This window comes from Choloepus didactylus, chromosome 4 (assembly GCF_015220235.1).
Source record: "Choloepus didactylus isolate mChoDid1 chromosome 4, mChoDid1.pri, whole genome shotgun sequence".
Taxonomy (NCBI): Eukaryota; Metazoa; Chordata; class Mammalia; order Pilosa; family Megalonychidae; genus Choloepus; species Choloepus didactylus.
Genome location: NC_051310.1, coordinates 158,746,292 through 158,767,033, shown reverse-complemented (window position 1 = coordinate 158,767,033; position 20,742 = coordinate 158,746,292). Strand labels below are relative to the sequence as shown.

At 46.0% G+C, this 20,742-nt stretch overlaps 1 protein-coding gene across 1 annotated transcript; it reads left to right on the top strand.

The window, feature by feature from the left end:
- Window positions 1–12,995: 12,995 nt before the first annotated feature.
- Window positions 12,996–16,831, top strand: LOC119533497 (granzyme B-like). Its single transcript, XM_037835552.1, has 5 exons — window positions 12,996–13,130; window positions 14,772–14,919; window positions 15,369–15,504; window positions 15,695–15,955; window positions 16,605–16,831. The coding sequence occupies exons 1-5, from the start codon at window positions 13,076–13,078 to the stop codon at window positions 16,764–16,766; spliced, it is 762 nt and encodes a 253-aa protein (XP_037691480.1). The 5' UTR covers window positions 12,996–13,075; the 3' UTR covers window positions 16,767–16,831.
- The last annotated feature ends 3,911 nt before the right edge of the window (window positions 16,832–20,742 follow it).

Here is a 20,742-nt window from a genome sequence, read left to right as displayed (position 1 = left end):
GGTTATTGAAATGCTAAGAGACAAAGCAATTAGGGCCATTAAGGAAAGGTCCAGGGGGCAGAGAGATCAGTTTTTCTTCGGGATTTGCATATGAGCCTCAGGGCCTGAGCTCTGCCCTTCCCCTTTCTGTGTTCACCAGAACTCCAAAAAGCCTCAGCTTTCCTTTTTGGGTTTTTCTTGCTGTTTTTGCTATCCCTATCTCCTCTCTGCTGGGCTGGCTGCTTTCAGATTCTCTGGTGTCAGGTCTCAGTCTATCTATGGTTGGTGTTTGGATCAGTAGAATGAGTTTCCGATAAGAGCCGCCACTGCAGTTCTCTCTTCTCCTTCCCAGCGCTGACGGCCCCTCCTCCCATGGGACTGAGCCTGGCAGGGAGGGACACAGGTCCCCTGTCTGCAAAAACTTAAAGATTTCGCTGATCTCAACAGTTCCATGTGTTCATGAGTGTTGTATGAAGTATGCCAAAGTCAAATTGCTCTGCAGTGTCCAGTCCATGCAGTTCCTGGCTTTCTACCTACTTCCCTGGAGGAGTAACTAAAACATGCAGCTCACCAATCTGCTGTCTTGCCCTGCCAGCCTTCCTGCACTTGACTTTTATGGCCTAAGTTAATAGATTGCTGTGGCCCAACAGGTTGATTCCATTGATTGACTTAAGCCTAGGTCATTCCTTCTGGGGTAGGGGTCAGCCCCTCCAACCACATGAATCAAGAGTGGGAAGGAGCTGGGTCCAGGGTTTACTAAATTGCCGACCCATGTGAAGTGGGAAAGCCTGTTGGGTGGCCAAAGACTAATAACGGTCCTCTCAGTATTTTCAGTCTTCTGCTTAGAGAGCCACATTTCTGATATAGCAGGCCTAGCACATAATAAATCCACAGTAAACCTTGGCTAATTGGACTATGGTGAGGATCTTGTTACACTGAGTATATGGATTGTTGTTACACAGTCCACTTCTGTAAAACGGACAACTACGTGACTATCTCTGAATGACTGCATTCTGAAGATTCAATTTTTCATTCTTTATTTTTCTGTATTTTACAATTTTTGCATGAGGAATATTAGGTATCAAAATGTACAATTTCAGCCTAAAATTCCTCCTTATCAAGAGTTAACCAACTATGTATATCAAACCTCTATGTTTAAAGTTTAGCCTGCCATGTAGTGGATATTTTAAAAATAAATTCTAATTATAATGATAATACATATTCATTAAGAAAGTTGGAAAGTAGAAAGGAAAAAAAACATGAGCCTCCCTCACACAGGTGAACCCCCAGGCCTCAGGGGCCTGAACGTGGCCCTACCTGGCTTCATGTGAGCATGAGACTGAGCCTTGTTGCTGAAAAGAGATTCCTTCCTCAGCTGAGCTGTCTCTGTGTTCCTGTTAAGCTGGGGTGATAGCTGGAATTTCTGGAGTGTTCACCTGACATCAGAATCATTTTGAGACAAGACCTGTCGCTGAAGGAGGACTTCGATTGTATTTTGCAGTGAGGAGGATGGTGCCTCTCCAGTGGTAAGGATGGAGAGAGGGCAGGAATAGAGAAAGAAAAAAGTTGATGAACTTTTCAGAGTTTTGGAAACCACTAGAAATGCCTTTAATTTTCCTTCGTTACCTACCCTAAGTACTGCCCAACCTCCACCACTGCCCTCAACAAAACAAAACAAAAAAACAACTATGGAGAAGAACAAGGTCTGGTTGGGTTGGGGATGATTCAGCAAAAACACTACAGTGGGTAGAGGTCTGGGTTGATGAGTAGAGAGAGGATCTGAGGAAGGGAGAGAAGTGGCTCCGATGAACACAATATTCCCACTCTCACTGAGGGTGAGTGTAACTACTGCGGGCAAGTGGAGAAAAGACCCAGAACAAATAAATTGGTGTTGACTGCATTTCTGGATGGGCACAATGTGCTGGGTTGTGGTGCTGCCTTTGATGTGACTGTGGGACATACTCAAATAAGAGGACCCCCCAAACCCCCGGACCCCAGACCGGAGACGTCTATCTCCCGAGAAGCTTTTCCCATCAAGGCCACTTCCCTCCCCCAAAGCATTTCGTTCCCACAGGGCCTCAAGTTCACACCTTAAACTTCTGGAGGGGATGGGCTCTCTCTTCCCACCTCACTCAGGGGCTCGCCCTGCTCACTATCTCACCATGTCTGCACGGGATGTGGCAAATGGTTTGGTTTGGGGTAGGTAAGAGGGACGTCACTGAATCACTTACCAGAACCCCCAGGACATGTTTGTAAAACTAGTGGGTCTCTCTCTTTCTCTTTCTCAAAGTTCAGGGCAGGTGTAGCAAAGTGTTCAGCACTGGGAAACTTGGATTCATACCCGAGAATTCTTGTGCCCGGTCCCGTCTGTCCGTCCTTTTCAGTATGCCATCTGCTAGTTGTAAATAACACTCTGCTATTTAGATCTTCTGTTTCTGACCAAAAACTCATGACTGAAGAAAGCCAGGCTTTCAAAGTCTGACGCAGGTATTGCAGAAAACTGATGGGTGTCTGAAGGCATTTTACCAATGGAACTGGGGCAGGTATACTTCCAGAGCACCGATGATTATACTATTTTCCCTTTAGTCATTATGCTGGATCATTTGCCAGAACCTCCAGGATGGGATTGCAAAACTCTGGACATTCTTTAAGTTCCCTTGCGCCAGGACTCTAAGCTGGAAAACTGAGGATCTGTTCCTGGACTATACTTAATTCAGCAAGGCATAAAATATCACTCATGAGGCTTTCAGGAGTCAGATATCCAGTCCCACTTGGCATCACAGGCCAGAATTTTGGCTGTGTGGTCACTAGCATCTCAAATGCCTACATGTTACTCACATGATTCTCAGTAACTCCTGGAGAGGTATGCAGACTGGAATCGGTGAGATTAGCATCTGCCTGTGTCCCCTGGCTTGGCTGTTTTCTCTCTGGAAATTTCATCATTGCCTCAGTTCTCACAGAGGTAGAGGGTCCAGGCATTTTCTTGTCCCCGTAGAAGGTAAAAGCTAAAAAGTGGAGGATAGTCTTGTCCCAAGAGGGTGCTCACAGCTGGTGAATTAACTCCCACCTGACCCATGCAGGAAAAAAGGGGCAAAGGGACAGGTGCATCACAGTTATCTTCAAAAAACTTGAAGCTGTTATTTGGCAACAGAATTAACTGCTTTAGACAGAAAACAAAGGGCATTACTATTAACCCTTAACTTACTATGTTCCAAAGCTTGTACAGGGGCTTTATTTATATTAATGCATTAAATTCTCCACTCTCTGTGTGACACTGATCACATTTGTATGTTAAACAAACTCAGAGCTATTAAATTAGGTACCCAGTAATGGCTACAGAAGTACACACACACATGACACATGGCTAACAAGCTGCACACTTTCCTCTCTACCACACTTGGGTGTGATGGAAGCAACATCGTGCAGATTTTGGCTCAGCAAAGGAAAGTGTCTGACGATTAGCCTTGTCTTGGGATGACCGCTTGCCTGAGCCCAGGCATATCCTCTCCAGGGTGTTGTTGGAACAGAGGACTGGGGGGTTATTATGGTGTGGGCATGACAGCACTCTTAAGACACCTTGCATTTCTGAGCATTTATCTCTTGGTTGGAAAAGACTTGATCTGGGAATTAGAAGACAGGGCTTCTGGTCTAGTTACTGGCTACATGACTTCTTTCTGGGTCTGATTATCCTCATTTACCAAAAGCAGATGTGGGTGACAGCAGAGGCCTTAAAACATTTATAATCTAAGCATCCTTTCCTCAAATGGATTATATATGTATCAGGGTAACTTTGGAATTATGCACATAAAACCCAGGAACACTCATTTATATATATACACAAGCATATGTGGTGTGTATGTTCGTGTATGCCTATATATTTGTGTGTGCTCGTGTGTATAGTTGTCATGTGTTTTTATTTATTTTGAGCCCTTCATTTTCCCTTTCCAAGCATGATATTGGTATATCTTAGTCTCAGGGGTATTTTCAGTCTTCCAATCGAAGCTGTGTTCATGTGGAAATGGTCATTAGGATACTTCATACAGAGGTATTTGTGGGAGACTGGATGCGAGAGGGCACGACTCCCTGGGAGCCCAGAGGGCAAGACTTCCCTCTTGTGAAAATGAGTTTGGTCTTGGTGTTATGAGTTTTTTTGGTCAGAGATTATTCATCCATTCCTGTGGCCTAGGCTTAACTCCAAAGCAGTACCCCAGGTTGGTGTCAACTTCTTGGAGGGAGTGGCTGCTGGGCACACCTGGTTAGACTTGCCCGGGCATGGAGGACCCAGTTTCAACACAGTCTCATACCCCACGTGTGGCCCCAATGCTAAGAGCTTCCCAACTTTGAGGGGTTATTGTGGGCTTGGAAACTATGGATGCAGGAGCAATAATGATGCCCTGTGATTCAGAAGCTGCTCTCCATTTTTGGGTACTATGGGAACCCCCATGAATGTGGTGCCATTTAAGGAAGATAAGGAAATGTGATCTCTCTTGCAGACCAGGGTTTGTACTGACGTTTATATGCCACAGGGTACCCTAGATGTAAAACATGAAGAAATGGCTGTCCTAGTTGTGTTTATTCTCCGGCACCCCTCCTTTATCCTACCGAGACCAGAAAGTCTCCAAATCACTTACAGTCCCTTACACGGCTTTTCTAGGGTCAATTGTGACAATACACATGAAAACTGTGACTTGTTATATGAATGAATGTTATTCTCTTCAATGAGGATGGTTTTCATTTGTGTGCATTTGCCATCCAGGTTTAGGCCGATCTGATCCCTCTGGACTGAGGAAAGAGATAGGGAAATTCTGACGAAAGGCTTTAACACTGTACATTTCATGAGGTCATGGCTAGGGCCTGCTGTGTTCCCTTCTGAATCTCGAGTGCCTGGCCCTTAGTGGGTGCTCCATATCTGTGTGCTTGCTGACTAATGGCAAAAGGAGTGCTTTTGACAAAATAAAGTTTCAGTGGCTGAGAGATTTCAAATGGAGTTGAGAGGCCATTCTGGAGATAACTCTTATGTGTTATATAGATATCCCTTTTTAGTTTTTATTTATTAGAATAGTTAGAAGGAAATATCTGTAACTGTTGAACTGTAATCCAGTATCCTTGATTCGTGATGATGATCGTATAACTAATTAGCTTATATGGTGTGACCGTGTGAATATGAAAACTTTATGGTTCACACTCCCTTTACCCAGTGTATGGACAAATGAGTAGGAAAATGGGGACAAAAAGTAAATGACTAATGTGGGGGAGGAGGGGTATGGGATGTTTTGGGTATTCTTTTAACCTCTTATTTTTATTCTCATTTTTATTTTTTAGAGTAATGAAAATGTTCAAAAATTGATTGTGGTGATAAATGATCACCTGCTCCATCGTAAAGCAGAGATGGAATGGAGCAGGAAAACGAACAACCATATGATGATACTGTGAACAATTTTTTTACACTTTGGATGATTGTATGGTTTGTGAATATATTTCAAATAAAAAATAAATAAAAATAGCAAATGGGGGGAGGAGGGGTATGGGATGATTTAAGTGTTCCTTTTACTTTAATTTTTATTCTTATTTTCACTTTTATTTTTTGAAGTAATGAAAATGTTCAAAATTTGATTTTGCTTTTGAATGCACAACTACATGATGAAACTGTGAGCAATTGTTGTACACTTTAGTTGATTGTATGGTATGTGAATACATTTCAATAAAATTACATTGAAAAAAGATTTTTAAAAAAGTAGTGCTTTTGAGTCCTGCTGCGGGGACTCCCTTACTCAAAGGGCAGCTGTGGTGCAGGTGGCCACAGGGGAGTCTCCGACCGGAGGCCAGGCTGCCGTCAGTGACAGGAGACGGGCTGAAAGGGGCCGAGGCTTCTGAGGGAGGGGCTGTCAGAGAACCCTGAGCCCGTGGGGCAGCTGGGCTGGACTTGAAGGGCTCAACTGCCCAGGGGTCAAGACGAGCCAAGAATACTGGGTGAGACCCTGCCCACCTGTCCTCAGAGCAGAATCTGGCTCCTCAGAGCCCCTCCCAGACTTGCCTGTGCCACCAGAATGAAGATGTGCTCAGGGATCAGTGGGTGCAGCAGGACTGAGAGGGGTTAGCTCAGGTCTAGTGGGCAGGAGGGAGGAGCTGGTGACCAGGGGCCCCTATGTGACTCTCAGGGTCAAGCAGAGCTGAAAGGAAACGGGGAGTGGGGAGGATGGAGGGGATCTGGGCTCAGAGCAGGACAGGGCAGGGCAGAGCAGGACAGAGGATCATGGGTGGGACTGAGCTGACCCCTCAGCTTCCCAAGCGTCCGAGCTCCTGGCTGCCCTGACTAGGTGAGAAATGTCCACTCTGCCCGGGCTTCTTCCTCTTCCCAGTGGGGTGGAGATAGGGACCTGGGGTTCTCTGCGGTGGCCTCGTGGTTTCCAGAGTTCCACAGGTTATACACCCAGCCTTCCCTCATTCCTGCTCTTCTTGCTGGGCAATTGTAGAGCAGAGATGGAATGGAGCAGTTTGGAGGCCACAAAGCATTCATCCTGAGACCCAAGGCCAGAGAGGTTCAGGCTTTCCTGAGTAGCAGGAAAAGGAGCAGTCTCAGCTTTTTCCCTAGTTCAGACTCAGCCCCAGTAGTGGGTCAGCCACAGAAGAGAGGTGGGAAAGAGTCAAGCTGAAACCCAGAAAACTGAGGGGAAAGGCAGAGCACACGGAGGCAGGCCCGGCCCACCCCTGGTACCCAGTGACCATCGCTCAATGAATCAAGGAGAAAGCAGTCATTCCCACTGTAGAGATGCTGTTCATTAAGGCCCTGGCAGCCACCAGCCATGAATGTCTGGATCCTTTCCCAGAGAAAATGGTCAACCACAGAGCCGGCTCAACACAATCCTTGCTCTCATTGTCCCCTTCAAACAGGATCTTGGTTAAGGCCCATAAAGGTGTTCAGTGTCTTGGGCCACATTATTACACATGAGGAGGCCCAGGGCACCCTGTGGACAGAGAGGGGATCCCTGTCCCTACCCTTTTTCCCACCTGGCTGTCTGAGAGTCTCAGAGGGAAGGCAGTGCAGCCTTCTCGGGGTCTCCAGGCCCAGAAGGTCCCTGGCTGCCCTGGACCCTCTTCCTCTCCCCTCCAGCTGGAGAGAAAGGCCAAATGGACTGCAGCTGTGAGTCCCCTCAGTGTGCCCAGGAGCAAGGCCTGGGTGAGGCCAGGGTAGATGTGCAGTGTGGCCGGCTGGGGGAAGGTCTCCCCAAGGGACGTGTTTGTAGCCACGTTGCAGGAAGTGGAGCTGACCGTGCAGGAGGATCAGAAGTGCACCTCCCTCTTCTCTCGCCATTACAATAAGGCCATCGAGATATGCGTGGGGGACCCAAGGAAGAAGATGGCTTCCTTTCAGGTGAGTTTTAGCATCTGTATTGCTTGGCTCTGGGGAGAGATGTTTGGGAGGATCTGGGACCTGGAGACCTAAGCAGCCAGGTTTCCTTCATCCCCACTAGGGCTTCCATTCAGATGAGGGCACTAGCCCCAGCCTTACCTGGATCCAGGGAAAGAGCAGTTGGCTGCATATCTAGAATCATGGGAGGATCCTCAAGTCTGGGGGCCTGAGCAACCAAACTGGGAGCAACCGGGTTCTCTGCCAACCTAACAAGGGTCTTTGTACAAATTAAAAAAGTCTCCTGAAGAGAGCCGAATGGTGTCTGCCGAAGATGTCAGGTACTAACCCATGCAACCTGTGAATATTACGTTACCTGGTAAAGGTTTTGCAGATGTGATTAGGCTACACATTTTAATATGAGGTGATTATCCTCAATTGTCCAGGTAGTGATTTTATCAGAGATGCAGAGGGAAACGAGACACACAGAGAGGAGAGGGCAATGCAGAGATGAAGGAGGGTGGGAGGAGGGGTAAGAGGGATGGAGGAAGACGGATGCTATGCTGCTGGCTTTGAAGAAGGGGATGGGCCATGAGCCAAGGAATGTAGCTCCAGAAGCTGGAAGAGGCAAGAAATGATTCTCCCCCTGGGGCCGACAGAGCAAATACGGCCCTGCCAACACCTTGACTTTGGCCCAGGGGTAGTGATGTCAAACATCTGATTTCCAGAATCATGAGCAAGAAAAAAATTATGTTGTTTTAAGCCACCAAGTTTGTGGTCATTTGTTTCAGCAGCCACAGAAAACTAATACAGTGCTCATCTGGAAGTTTGCATTTCAAAATGGTGCCCCTTGGGATAGATGCTCTGAGCAGATGCACTGAGAAGAGAAAATAGAGTCAGGCACCCTCTATTTGCAGATGAATGGTCATCTACTGAACTATGCTTCGAGTGAAGGAAATGGTGGCCGTTCTTCCAGGGCTCCGCAGCCCCAGTCCAGACTACCATGGGCTGCACCACGCCAGGCTGCAGCTCTGGGAGTAGCTGCCACACAGATCGTGGGCAGAGCTAAGCCGGGGTCAAGCTAGGAGAATACTCAAGGCCAGGGCTAGACCTCAGGGCTGCGGGATTCTGTAAAGCCTGCCCTGCCTCTGGCCACTAGCTGAGACTTCCCACTCCTGCCTGGGGTGGGAACAGGGCAGGAGCAGGAGGAGATCTGGCTCAGTCCTGACCCTCTCAGTCCACAGGGCGATGAACAAGGAACAAGGCCAAGATGTGACTGAGTGAAACGCCTGACGAAGGCCGTGCAGAATGGAAATGCTGTGTGTCCACCATGGGATGGCCTCCGAGGGTAGGGACTGCCATACACTGCGACCGCCCTGGCAGGCAGGAGAAAGGTCAACAAGAGTGGAACAGGCTGCATCTTCCCTGGGAGATGCCTGGATCGGCGCTGCTGATGCTTCCTCCTTCCGAATTTTTAGCCCCTGAGAGGAAGGAGGGAAGGAAGGAAGGGTGGGCCCAGTGACCTCACTCCTGTTCCCCTGATTGTACTGGTGTCATCACACAGGGTGGCCTGGGAAGGTTCTACACCTGTGGGCCTTCTCTGTGATTCGAGGATGCAGCAGAGCTGGACAGTGACTATGGTAGAAGGTGCAAAGGGTCATGCTGAAGTGGCAACTACTTGCTGCCCGGAATACAAACTAGATTGCCTATCTCCCCACCATCAAAGATTCATTCCTTTCATATTTTGAGAGACCCTTATTTAGATGTAAATACACAGCCGGAAAGGGAACTTCCCTATTCTTACCAACATCCTAGACCTGAGTTCTATTGGGCCACTGACTGTCAGTCACAGTGTGAAGGGCCAGATGCCCCCAGAGCACATGGCACCTGTTGAGTAATGTGGGGGCACCCCAGCAGACCCAGATAGCCTGAGGACGGGGTGCTTTCCTAGGGAAATGCTCACGGGTGATGCCAGGTGAAGGAGGAAGTAAAGCTGGTCACTAAATAACAATACCTGGTGAATAAAGATTCTCTGTCCTCTCTTTGGAGCATCACATCCCTGATGTCCCTGGGTCTCAGTAAACATTTGCTCAACCGATGACCCTCATGTTTGAGCAAGTATGACACAAGAGAGGAGAGTCAGGGAAAGCAAAGCAGTCTAATCCCAAGTCTGTTTAAAAAACAAAAACGAAAAAAGGAACAGATTATATATTTTTAATATATATTTAGTATATGTCTGAAAATACTACAATTTTAATGGTAATTGTCTCTGTACTCAGATTCTTGGTGATTTTAAAATTTTCTGTTTTAAATACTCTGTATTTCAGGTTTTTATTATGCATATGTATACATTTCTTTTATAATCTATGCTATAATTTATTCTAATATGTGCTAATTATAGAAAATTTGGAAAATGTAAAAATGTGGATAGAAGGAAATAATCCACTCAAAACTACCTTCCAAAGACAAACACTGTCAACATGATGGGTTTCCTTCTGATCTTGTTTTCTACGTCTACTTGTAAAAGTTGTGATCTTACTGTTTATACCTTTACTTTCTTTTTTCATGGAATATTGCAACATAAGCTTTTCTCCATGCTGTTGAAATTCTAATGGAAATTATCTTTGATCTTATACCCTATAAAATATTTAATGCATGAATAATTTAGAAAAATATTATTAAAGTAAATGAAAATAAACTATGACAACAGGAAAAACAATATCACTAGATCTTTCACCATCTAGTTACAACCACCAATGATTGGTGCAGTTTGAAAGATTTTTCATATGCAAATATGTACACTTTGATAAAAATGAGATTGTGCTACACAGAAGATTTTGTAACCTGCTTTTATTTTTACTTAATCATAGATGACTATCAGAAAATATTATTATATATTATCATTTTAAATGACTGTTTCTATTTTGTCATTTGCACCTGTCATGTGAACTTAGCACAATTTAAAGAATTCCCGTTTGCTTTACATCAAGGTTGTCCCCATTTTTTACTGATACTATATACAACACTGTAATGAACAACTTTTATACACATGTCCCACTTTCTGAGTTTGCTAGTTCAAAGTATAATTGCATTTGTAACTTATTGTACATATTAACAATTGCTTTCCAAAAATATTGTACTAATTTATATATTCAATATCAGGAAATCTGTACGGCGGTTTCTCCATACACAGCTCTATACTGAATGTGGGAGCCCCGGGCCCCCAAGTGTTTTTAAAAGTGCACACAGCAGTTTGCTTGACCTAGGACAGTTAAGGTTTGACCTATTCTCCTTGTAATATCAGGTGTTAAATGTAGTCTATACCCAAAACTACCTCCTCCTTGAGACTCCCTGAGATACTGTTATCTACAAGATAATCTATAATCCTCCCCTCCTCCCTGTTGATTACAATCAATCCCTCCCTATGTTGCATGACCAGCTCCCCGCCTTATGTTCTCCTGCCCATTGGAATGTCGAGCCCTAATAACCAGCTTATTCAGCCCCCCAAAGAGCAGATTATTTCCACATTGTGCTCTGAACACGCAGCCATTCTGAGCAGCTCCTGAATCCATTCAGACAAGGTCCTGATTTCAGGGCAACGTGACTCGACTTCCCCACCCTGTAGGTAAGTCCTATAATAAAAGCTCATGTCTCAGAACATATTATATGCTACCACTAATGTGAACTTTGAAAAATGTAAAACAAATGGTTTATAATGTAGAATTTAGGGGAACTACCAATAGAGAGCAATTAAGGAAGGGGGAACAATAATCCAATAAGAACAGATAAGTTATCATGGGTAAATTTAACGTTCTGGGAATGCCTAGGAATGACTATGGTGTGTCAATTTCTGATGGATATAGTAGGAACAAGTTCACAGAAATGTTGCTATATTAGGTTACTTTCTTGGGGTAGAGTAGGAACATGTTGGAAGTAAAGTAGTTATCTTAGGTTAGTTGTCTTTTTCTTACTCCCTTGTTATGGTCTCCTTGAAATGTTCTTTAATTGTATGTTTTTTTTTATTTTTTTTATTTTTTTATTTTTCATACAGCTGATTAAAAAAAAAAAGTTTAAAAAAAAAAAACAAGGAAAAAAATATGCAGAGCCTCCCTGAGGAGCCCGTGGAGAATGCAGGGGTATTGGCCTACCCCACCTCTATGGTTGCTGATGTGCTCACAGACATAGGGGACTGGTGATTTGATGGGTTGAGCCCTCTACCACAGGATTTGCCTTTGGGAAGACTGTTGCTGCAAAGGAGAGGCTAGGCCTTCCTATAATTGTGCCTGAGAGCCTCCTCCCGAATGCCTCTTTGTTGCTCAGATGTGGCCCTGTCTCTCTAGCTAAGCCAACTTGAAAGGTGAAATCACTGCCCTCCCCCCTACATGGGATCAGACACCCAGGGGAGTGAATCTCCCTGGCAACGTGGAATATGACTCCCGGGGAGGAATGTAGACCCGGCATCATGGGATGGAGAACATGTTCTTGACCAAAAGGGGGATGTGAAAGGAAATGAAATAAACTTCAGTGGCAGAGAAATTCCAAAAGGAGCCGAGAGGTCACTGTGGTGGGCACTCTTACGCACAATATAGACAACCCTTTTTAGGTTCTAATGAATTGGGATAGCTGGTGGTAGATACCTGAAACTATCAAACTACAACCTGGAACCCATGAATCTTGAAGACAATTGTATAACAATGTAGCTTATGGGGGTGACAATGGGGTTGGGAAAGCCATAAGGACCACACTCCCCTTTGTCTAGTTTATGGATGGATGAGTAGAAAAATGGGGGAAGGAAACAAACAAACAAAACAAACATACAAAGGCACCCGGTGTGCTTTTTTACTTTAATTTCTCTTTTTCACTTTAATTATTATTCTTGTTATTTTTGTGTGTTTGGTAATGAAGGTGTCAGGGATTGATTTTGGTGATGAATGTACAACTATGTAATGGTACTGTGAATAATCAAATGTACAATTTGTTTTGTATGACTGCGTGGTATGTGAATACACCTCAATAAAATGAATATTTAAAAAAAAGTCAAGTGTAGGCCTTTTTTGTCAAAATTACTGAGATGTTCTCTTTCATTTTGAACATTTGCAATTAAATAAAGGATGTTAAAAATCTCCAAGGAAGAACGCTGAGATGACGAGTGGTTTGCTGCATGGCCACACTCTGTTAATGCCCACCGTCCCTCTGCTGTGGCCCTCACCATAATCTGGTCACTAATGTTTCTGCCTCGAAGGAAGGGACACACATCTTCAACAAGGTGGGCCTAGCACAGAGAAGGGCCTAAATACACATCTACTAAAGAAATTTTCCTGATGGGTTTAGCATCATGGAAATAAGGCACTGACATTTCTATCACTGGGGCTGTCACTCAGGTTTCTGGGGCTCCAGCACCTCTACCAGGCCATGCCACCTCTTACCGTCCCCACCTTGTACTCTTGGGCCCCTACCCTGGGCTGGAACAAGTGGTGTGCTCTGAGTCATCAGCTCTGGGTACAGATGTGGTGACTGCATGATTCTCACACAGCCACTCAGAGAACGTCATCAGGCACAGGTGGTGGGAGTGGGGGGCGAGGACAACGTTCATAGAAAGCCTTCAATGGTGAAGCACCACAAAACCAAAAACCTCTTCAAAACAAGACATTTCTGAACTCACCAACACCTTCTTCCTCTCCTGGGGGCTAAAAGACAGCAAGAAAGAGAAGCCCCAGCAGCTCCGGCCTGGGCCACCTTCCAGAGAAGATGCAGCCACTCCTGTTTCTGTTGGCCTTTCTCCTGCCCCCTGGGGCAGAGGCAGGTGAGTGACTCTCGGCACCCTCAGAGGCCTGACCCCATCCCACAGCGGGCACAGCTCTCCTGAACCTTCTCACATCCCTGATCCATCTATCTACCAGGAATGGTCAGAACCCCGGCTCAGACTCCCGAGTGTGATGCAGGACAGACAATCAGCAGGAATGGCCTGGCAGCAGGCTGTCCCCAAGAAGAGCCAGTGGGTACTGTCCCTTACCCAGGCCCTACCTTGTCAACTAGAAAGTGGCTTTCCTAGAAGTGCATGGCAGAGAGTAGGAAGCTGAGGGAGAGAAAAGGTTAAATTCCTCCTGGAGACATTGAATTGTGTGCTTAGGAGTTGCTGAGATGAAAAATTGGATGTCATATGTATGTTTCCATGATTTTTTAAAAAAGAGAGAAGGGGGACTAAAAGAGACAATGATGGTTATATGCAATTCACTATTCTGGACTGGATCTAATAGTAGAGGAGAAAATGCCCAAAAGGACATTACTGGGACAATTGAAAAATTGGAATAGGAACTATATACCTTATATCAATGTTAACTTTCTTGAGATTGATAACCGTACTTAATATATTATGTAAGTAACTATCCTTGTTCTTAAGAAAAATTCATGCAAGTATTACATGTTCAAGGAGCATGATGTATGCAACCTATTTTCAAATGTTTAGAAAATAGAGGTAGTGGTAGATAGGTGTAGAGAGAGAGAGGGAGGGAGAGGGAATGATACAACAAATGTGGCAAAATATTAAAAGTTGGCCAATAAGAGTATCTGGGTAGGGGGGTATATTGGAGTTCTCCCTATTGGTTTTGTTTTATTTTTGCAACTATCATAAGTTTGAAATGATTTTCAAATTAAAAATAATATTTTACTCTCCTGGAGAGGCAACACAGGCCCAGCTTCTCTGTCCAGGACCAGGCAGGTGGCCCCCTCACCCTTCTGCTTAGGAGAGAATCCCAGAGCTCAGCCCACCCCAAAATTGGTGGGACGATAGCCTCCATAATGTTGTTTTTGTCTTTGCTCAGCCCCACAGCCCCCCGGTCCACTTCTCCAACTCTGCTTTTCTTCCCAGGCCTTGGCAGCTCCCCTCTTATCAAGGATGGGGCACTGTCTCTGCAGACCCCAACTTCTCTGCTTCCAGAGTCCCACCAGCATTAGCCCTACAATCCTCATCTGGGGGCAATTTGGAGGCCATTCCTTCATGCAACCAACTAACGTTTACTGGCACCACTATGTGAAAGGCTCTAGGAAATAGGACACGACATTATCTAGATCCCTAAACTTATGTCCTGGCCATTAGAAAGCAGCACTATCTAGACATCATAGGACTTATAGGGGTCTTGGAAACTCACTGCAATCCAACGCAACTTCACTTAGAAACTCACTTCCAAAGTCGGAAAGGAATTTTCAGGAACCTCTGGGACTTCTGTCCCTAAGACAGGTACACTTGCCTCCAACTATGTGTAGAAGAAAGATTTACAGACCAAGGACTGCTGCCTTCCCTTTTCAGAGAAGGATGTTGAGGCCCCTCCAAACTTCCCACCGTGGGCCATCCTGGGCCCCCAAATGACCAGCCCTAATGGAGCCACCAAGCAGATGGATGCCCGGTGGAATCAGTGGGTGCCCACAAGCAGAACTTTTCCTTCAGGGAAGATCATCGGGGGACATGAGGCCAAGGCCCACTCCCGCCCCTATATGGCATTTATTCAGTTTTGGGACCAGGGGAATTGGAAACGGTGCGGCGGCTTCCTGGTACGAGAAGACTTCGTCATGACAGCTGCACACTGCTGGGGAAGGTGAGAGGCAGCAAACAGCCCACGTCCTCCTGGAAACACCCCACAGGGACTCCTGCCTTCTTCCCAAGGGGCCCAGAGCAGCTCCTTGGAGGGAGAGAAAAGGGGCAGCTAATTGTGTGGGGAGAAGGGAAGGGCAGTGCCAAAGGTGTTGCTGAGGAAAGAGACAAGATTATCAGCCCTATCACATTTGGAGCTGGTAGCATACATTGGGATTTCAGTGCAAACTAAAACAATTTACCATGTTTTCCTGGGGGTAGATCATCTCTGAGAACCACTGGGGCCATTGCCATAGGCTCCAGAATCCCACCTGGGCTGCCCAAAAGCAGCCTCCTGTCCCCTCAATTTCCCCTCAACTGCAGTCCTGCCCTGCCCCGGACTGTCCCTGGTCCTTCATAGTTCCTGGGCTATATCTTCTGTCACTCAAATCCTCCACTTTCTTCTCTGTGCAGCACAATAAATGTCACCCTAGGGGCACACAACATCGAGGAGCAGGAAAAGACCCAGCAGCTCATCCCTGTGAGAAGAGCCACCCGGCACCCAGCCTATAATCCCAAGAACTACTCCAACGACATCATGTTACTGCAGGTAAGGCAAACCTCCCTGCTGGCTCTGGCTCTCCTGGGTCGAGGGAATTTCTCCACCTGCTGGGATCCCTGTCCCTTCCCTTTTTCCCACCCTGGCTGCCTGAGAGTCTCAGGGGAAGGCAGTGCAGCCTCCTCGGGGTCTCCAGGCCCAGAAGGCCCCTGGCTGCCCTGGACCCTCCTCTCCCCTCCAGCTGAAGAGAAAGGCCAAATGGACTGCAGCCGTGCGCCCCCTCAGCCTGCCCAGGAGCAAGGCCCAGGTGAAGCCAGGGCAGGTGTGCAGTGTGGCCGGCTGGGGGAAGGTCTCCCCAAGGGGCACGTTAGCAGCCACATTGCAGGAAGTGGAGCTGACCGTGCAGGAGGATCAGAAGTGCAGCTCCCTCTTCCCTCGCCACTACAATAAGGCCATCGAGATATGCGTGGGGGACCCAAGGAAAAAGATGGCTTCCTTTCAGGTGAGTTTTAGCATCTGTATTGCTTGGCTCTGGGGAGAGATGCTTGGGAGGATCTGGGACCTGGAGACCCAAGCAACCAGGACCCCTTCACCCACAAATCTGCAGACTTTTTCCTTGGGAAGAGAAGATGAGAGCAACCAGAGCTGGAGAGTACCTGGGGCTTCTGCTAGCATACCAAGGGCCTATGTTGAATCTAAAAAAGGTGCCCTTCCAGGGGATGAATTTGCAACATCCTGCCCCACCCCAGGGCACACACATATTCAATGTGGTGCCCTCTCAGTGTGGAATAATTTGAAACCGGCATTGCCTCAGAGCAGGCGCCCACCTTGGTGAGTGGATGCACCCTCTATGCTGGTTTCAGCTCCACTTGCCTGCTTCTGTGTCCTTAAGCAGTGGCCTGGAACCCAAGGTCCCTCAGCACCTTGACAGGGAGAGGATGCTCAGACCTGTGGGAGGGAAGGGGCCTGCCCATGCCCAGGGTCAGAGCTTGGTAGCTGAGGGGTCCGCAGAGTCCTGCCCTGCCCTCGGATCTCACACCTGGAGACCATGCCAGGCATCCTTCTCCCAGAGCGCGGGGCTCCCCTGGGATGGGGGCCGGGGAGCAGGGCCAGGAGGAAAAGTGGCTCAGTCCTTCCCCTCTTGTCCACAGGGGGACTCCGGGGGCCCCCTCGTGTGTAACAACGTGGCGCAGGGGATTGTTTCCTATGGGCGAGGAGACGGGACACCTCCACGGGTCTTCACCAAAGTCTCCCATTTCCTGCTCTGGATAAAGAAAACAATGAAGCTCCTCCAGCAGCAGGAGTCAGAGTGAGCCCCCCATCTTCTCTGGACCCAAGTCCAGAATGACACGGAGGGAGGGGCCAGCACCTTAATAAATGTCTCTTATCTGCGAGGGAGGAGCTGGTCTCTCGTGTATTCACGGATCCACATTCTCATGGCACCAACTCCGTGTGAGGCTGGGGCTGTAAAACAATTCTGCTGTTTCCCGCTTCCTCATCTTCCCCCTTCTCTCCTCACCTCCCCCTTAACCCACACAAAGTTGGCCCCCAGCTCCTTCCTACCCATTCCTGTCACTCCAGGGCCTGCCGCTCTGCCAGGGCTAAGGCTGAGCACCTCAGGGGAAATCACAAACGTCTCTGCCCTTGGGGCTTCTCACCTCCCTCCCCTGTGTTATATGGCAGAGAAGGAAGGGATGACACGATGGGTCCTGGATGCCCAGAGCCCCTCAAGCACATGTCCCTGCCCCACTGGGGAGGGGCGCACCTTCCTGAGCAGGGCATTTCTCTCCCCCAGCCAGAGAAGCTGACAGCTAAAAGGTGGGGGTTCTTCTTTTTCTTTTTTAACTCAGTTTTACTGAGATATATTCGCATATCGTACAGTCATCTGTGGTGTACAATCAACTGTTCACAGTACTATCATACACTTGTGCATTCATCACCCCAATCTATTTCTGAACTTTTTCCTTACATCAGAAAGAATCAGAATAAGAATAAAAAATAAAAATAAAAATGGAACACCCAAATCAACCCCCCATTCCAACCTATTTTTCATTTAGTTTTGGTCCCCATTTTTCTACTCATCCATTCATACACTGGATAAAGGGAGTGCAATCCACAAGGCTTTCCCAATTGTTGTACAATCATCCTCAGGAGTCCAGACTACTGGGTTGCAGTTTGATGGTTTCAGCTATTTACTTCTAGCTATTCCAGTGCATTAAAACCTAAAAAGGGTTATCTATATAGTGCATAAGAATGTCCACCGGAGTGACCTCTCAAGTCCATTTGAAATCTCTCAGCCACTGAAACTTTATTTTGCTTCGTTTTGCTTCCCCCTTCTGGTCAAGAAGATGTTCTCAATCCCACAGTGTCGGGTCCAGATTCATCCCTGGGAGTCATATCCTGCGTTGCTAGGGAGATTTACCCCCCTGGGAGTCAAGTCCGGGGAGGTGGGATCTTGAGATGCTTCTTCATTCTCACCTCGGCTTAGTTCCCTTCCCTGTCCTCCTCTGCTCTTTCTTCTGCCCTTTCTTCTCCTGCCTACCTCTGAGAGTTGTCAGCATCCACCAACTCTTGTCCCCTCCAGACCACACTGATCTGAGCTGCACCTTCCTCATCTCCCCAACCCACACCTCCAACCCCAGGACACCCGGAGCCTGTGTGATGCCAGCCCAGCCCACACCCTGCAGAGAGGGGCTCCAGAGGGGCCAGACCTGTTCCCAGCAGGGCCATGGAGGACAAGCTGGCAGGGGGTCCCCAGAATCTTTGGCCCCATCTCTCACCTGGGCCAGCTCAATTCCCACATCCAGCCGAATGTCCCTCATGAGCTCAGGAGCCAGTGGCCACCTGGTCAGTCACCCAGTAGCCTGAGCCCTGTCCAGCCGGCTCCCTCCTGGTCCCTGCTGACCACCTGGGCTGTATCTGCCTTTCGAGTTAGGAAGATCTCCTCTCTGCAATAGGACTGGAAAGCACAATTTTTGCTATTAGTCAAAGACAAATACTGAGGACCTACCAAGTGCCAGTCGTGGGGGATACACAGTGGACATCACGGGCTCTATCACCCATTCCCATATGAACTGACAGTGTTGAGGACTTTCATCCAAACTGTCTCACTCCAGCGCCTTCTCTGGATAAGTCCACGGGAACTAGATCTATGGGAAATCCTCAAGAATAAAATATTTGTGTTTTATTTTTATTGCTGGTTACTTTTGTATGAATATTATCACGTGACCCTAGAACAGCAGCATACGGTGTTTGGAAATGACTTTAGTTTCTAGATGTGAAGTTTCCAAGCTGTGTTCACTAGGGCAACCTCTTCATGTGGGGTGGGGTAGGGGGTGGCAGCAAGGAGGGAGGAGGAAGGCAACTAGGGCAGCTTTTTTTTAATTTATTTTTATTTTGGTAACATATATACAGTGCAAAATTTCCCATTTAACAATTTTCATATGTACAATTCAGTGATATTAATTACATTCCCAATATTGTATAACCATCACCTCTATCCATTACCAAAACTTTGCCATCAACCCAAACAGAAGCACTGCACCCATTAAGCAATAATTGCCCATTCACCCCTACACACCCAGCCCCTGGTAACCTGTAATCTACCTTCTGTCTCTATGAACTTGCCTATTCTAAGTATTTCGCATAATTGAAATCACACAATATTTGGCCTTTTGTGTCTGGCTTACTTCACTCAACAGTTTGTCTTCAAGTTTCATCCATGTTGCAGCATGTATCAGAACTTCATTCCTTTTTATGACTGAATAGTATTTCATTGTGGTATATACCACAATGTTGATGGACATTTGGATTGCATCCACCTTTTGGCAATTGTGATTAATGCTGCTCTGAATTTTGGAGTCCCTGCTTTCGATTCTTTTGTGTATAGACCTAGGAGTGGAATTTCCAGGTCTTGTGGTAATTCTATGTTTAACTCTCTGAGGAACCATGAAACCGTCTTCCACAGTGGCTACACCAGTTTCCATTCCCACAAGCAATGTATAAGGGATCTTTTTCTTTTTTCTTCTCTTGCATCCTTGCCAACACTTGTTATTTTCCTTCTTTTTTTTTTTTTTTTTTTTGTTGTTGTTGTTAATAGCCATCCTTATGGGTGTAAAGTGGCATCTAATTGTGATTTTAACTTTCATTTCTCTGATGGCTAATGGTGTTGAGCAACTTTTCATGTGCTTATTGGCCATTTGTATATCTTCTTTGGAGAATGTCTATTCAAGTCCGTTGCCTATTTTTTAATTGGGTTGTTTGTCATTTTGTTGCTGAGTTGTAGGAGTTCTTTATGTATTCCGGATGTTAAGCCCTTATCAGATATATAATTTCCAAATATTTTCTCCCATTCTGTAGGTTATCTTGTCATTTTCTTGATAGTGTCCTTTGATGCGCAAATGTTTTTAATCTTTACGAAGTCTCATTAGCTATTTTTTCTTTTGTTGCTCATGCTTTTACTGTTATATCTAAGACAGCCTTATTTTATTTTAAAAGTAGCAGGCACACATTAGGGAAATGCAAATAAAAACCAAATTGAGATACCACTTCACACCCACAAGGATGACTATTATTTTAAAAATGGAAAATAATAAGTTTTGGAGAAGATGTGGAAAAATTGGAACTCTAGTGCACTGTTGGTGGGAATGTAAAATGGCACAGCCACTATGGAAAGCAATATGGAGATTCCTCAAAAAATTAAAATTAGAATTGCCATATGACCTGGTAATTCCTCTTATAAGTATATACCCAAAGAAACTGAAAACGGGATCTAAAACAGTTACTTGTACACCAATGTTTATAACAGCATTATTCACAACAGCCAAAAGGTGGAAAAACACAAGTATCCATCAACAAATGAATGGATAGACAAAATGTGGTAAATGCACACAACGGAATATTGCTTGGCCATGGAAAGAATGAAGTTATGGGAGATGCTGCAACATGGAAGAACCTTGAAAACATTATGCTCGGTGAAATAAGAAAGGCATATAATGACAAAAATTGTATGATACGACTTTTAATGATGACTAGAAATAGCAAATTTGCAGAGATAGAAAGCAGATTAGAGGTTATGAAGGAGGACAGTAAGAAGAAGGGGAAGGGGAGTGTCTGTAAGAGGTTTTTTTAATAGAAATTAAAATTAAAAAAATAAAGCAGCAGGTATGAATGTCATTGCACAGATTCAAATTGCAGGAAAACCCACATTATTTATTTGCCTGAAAGCAAATAGAATCCGACTGTAAATACCCATCCAGCTGGACAGGCTAGAAACATAATCTCAGTCAT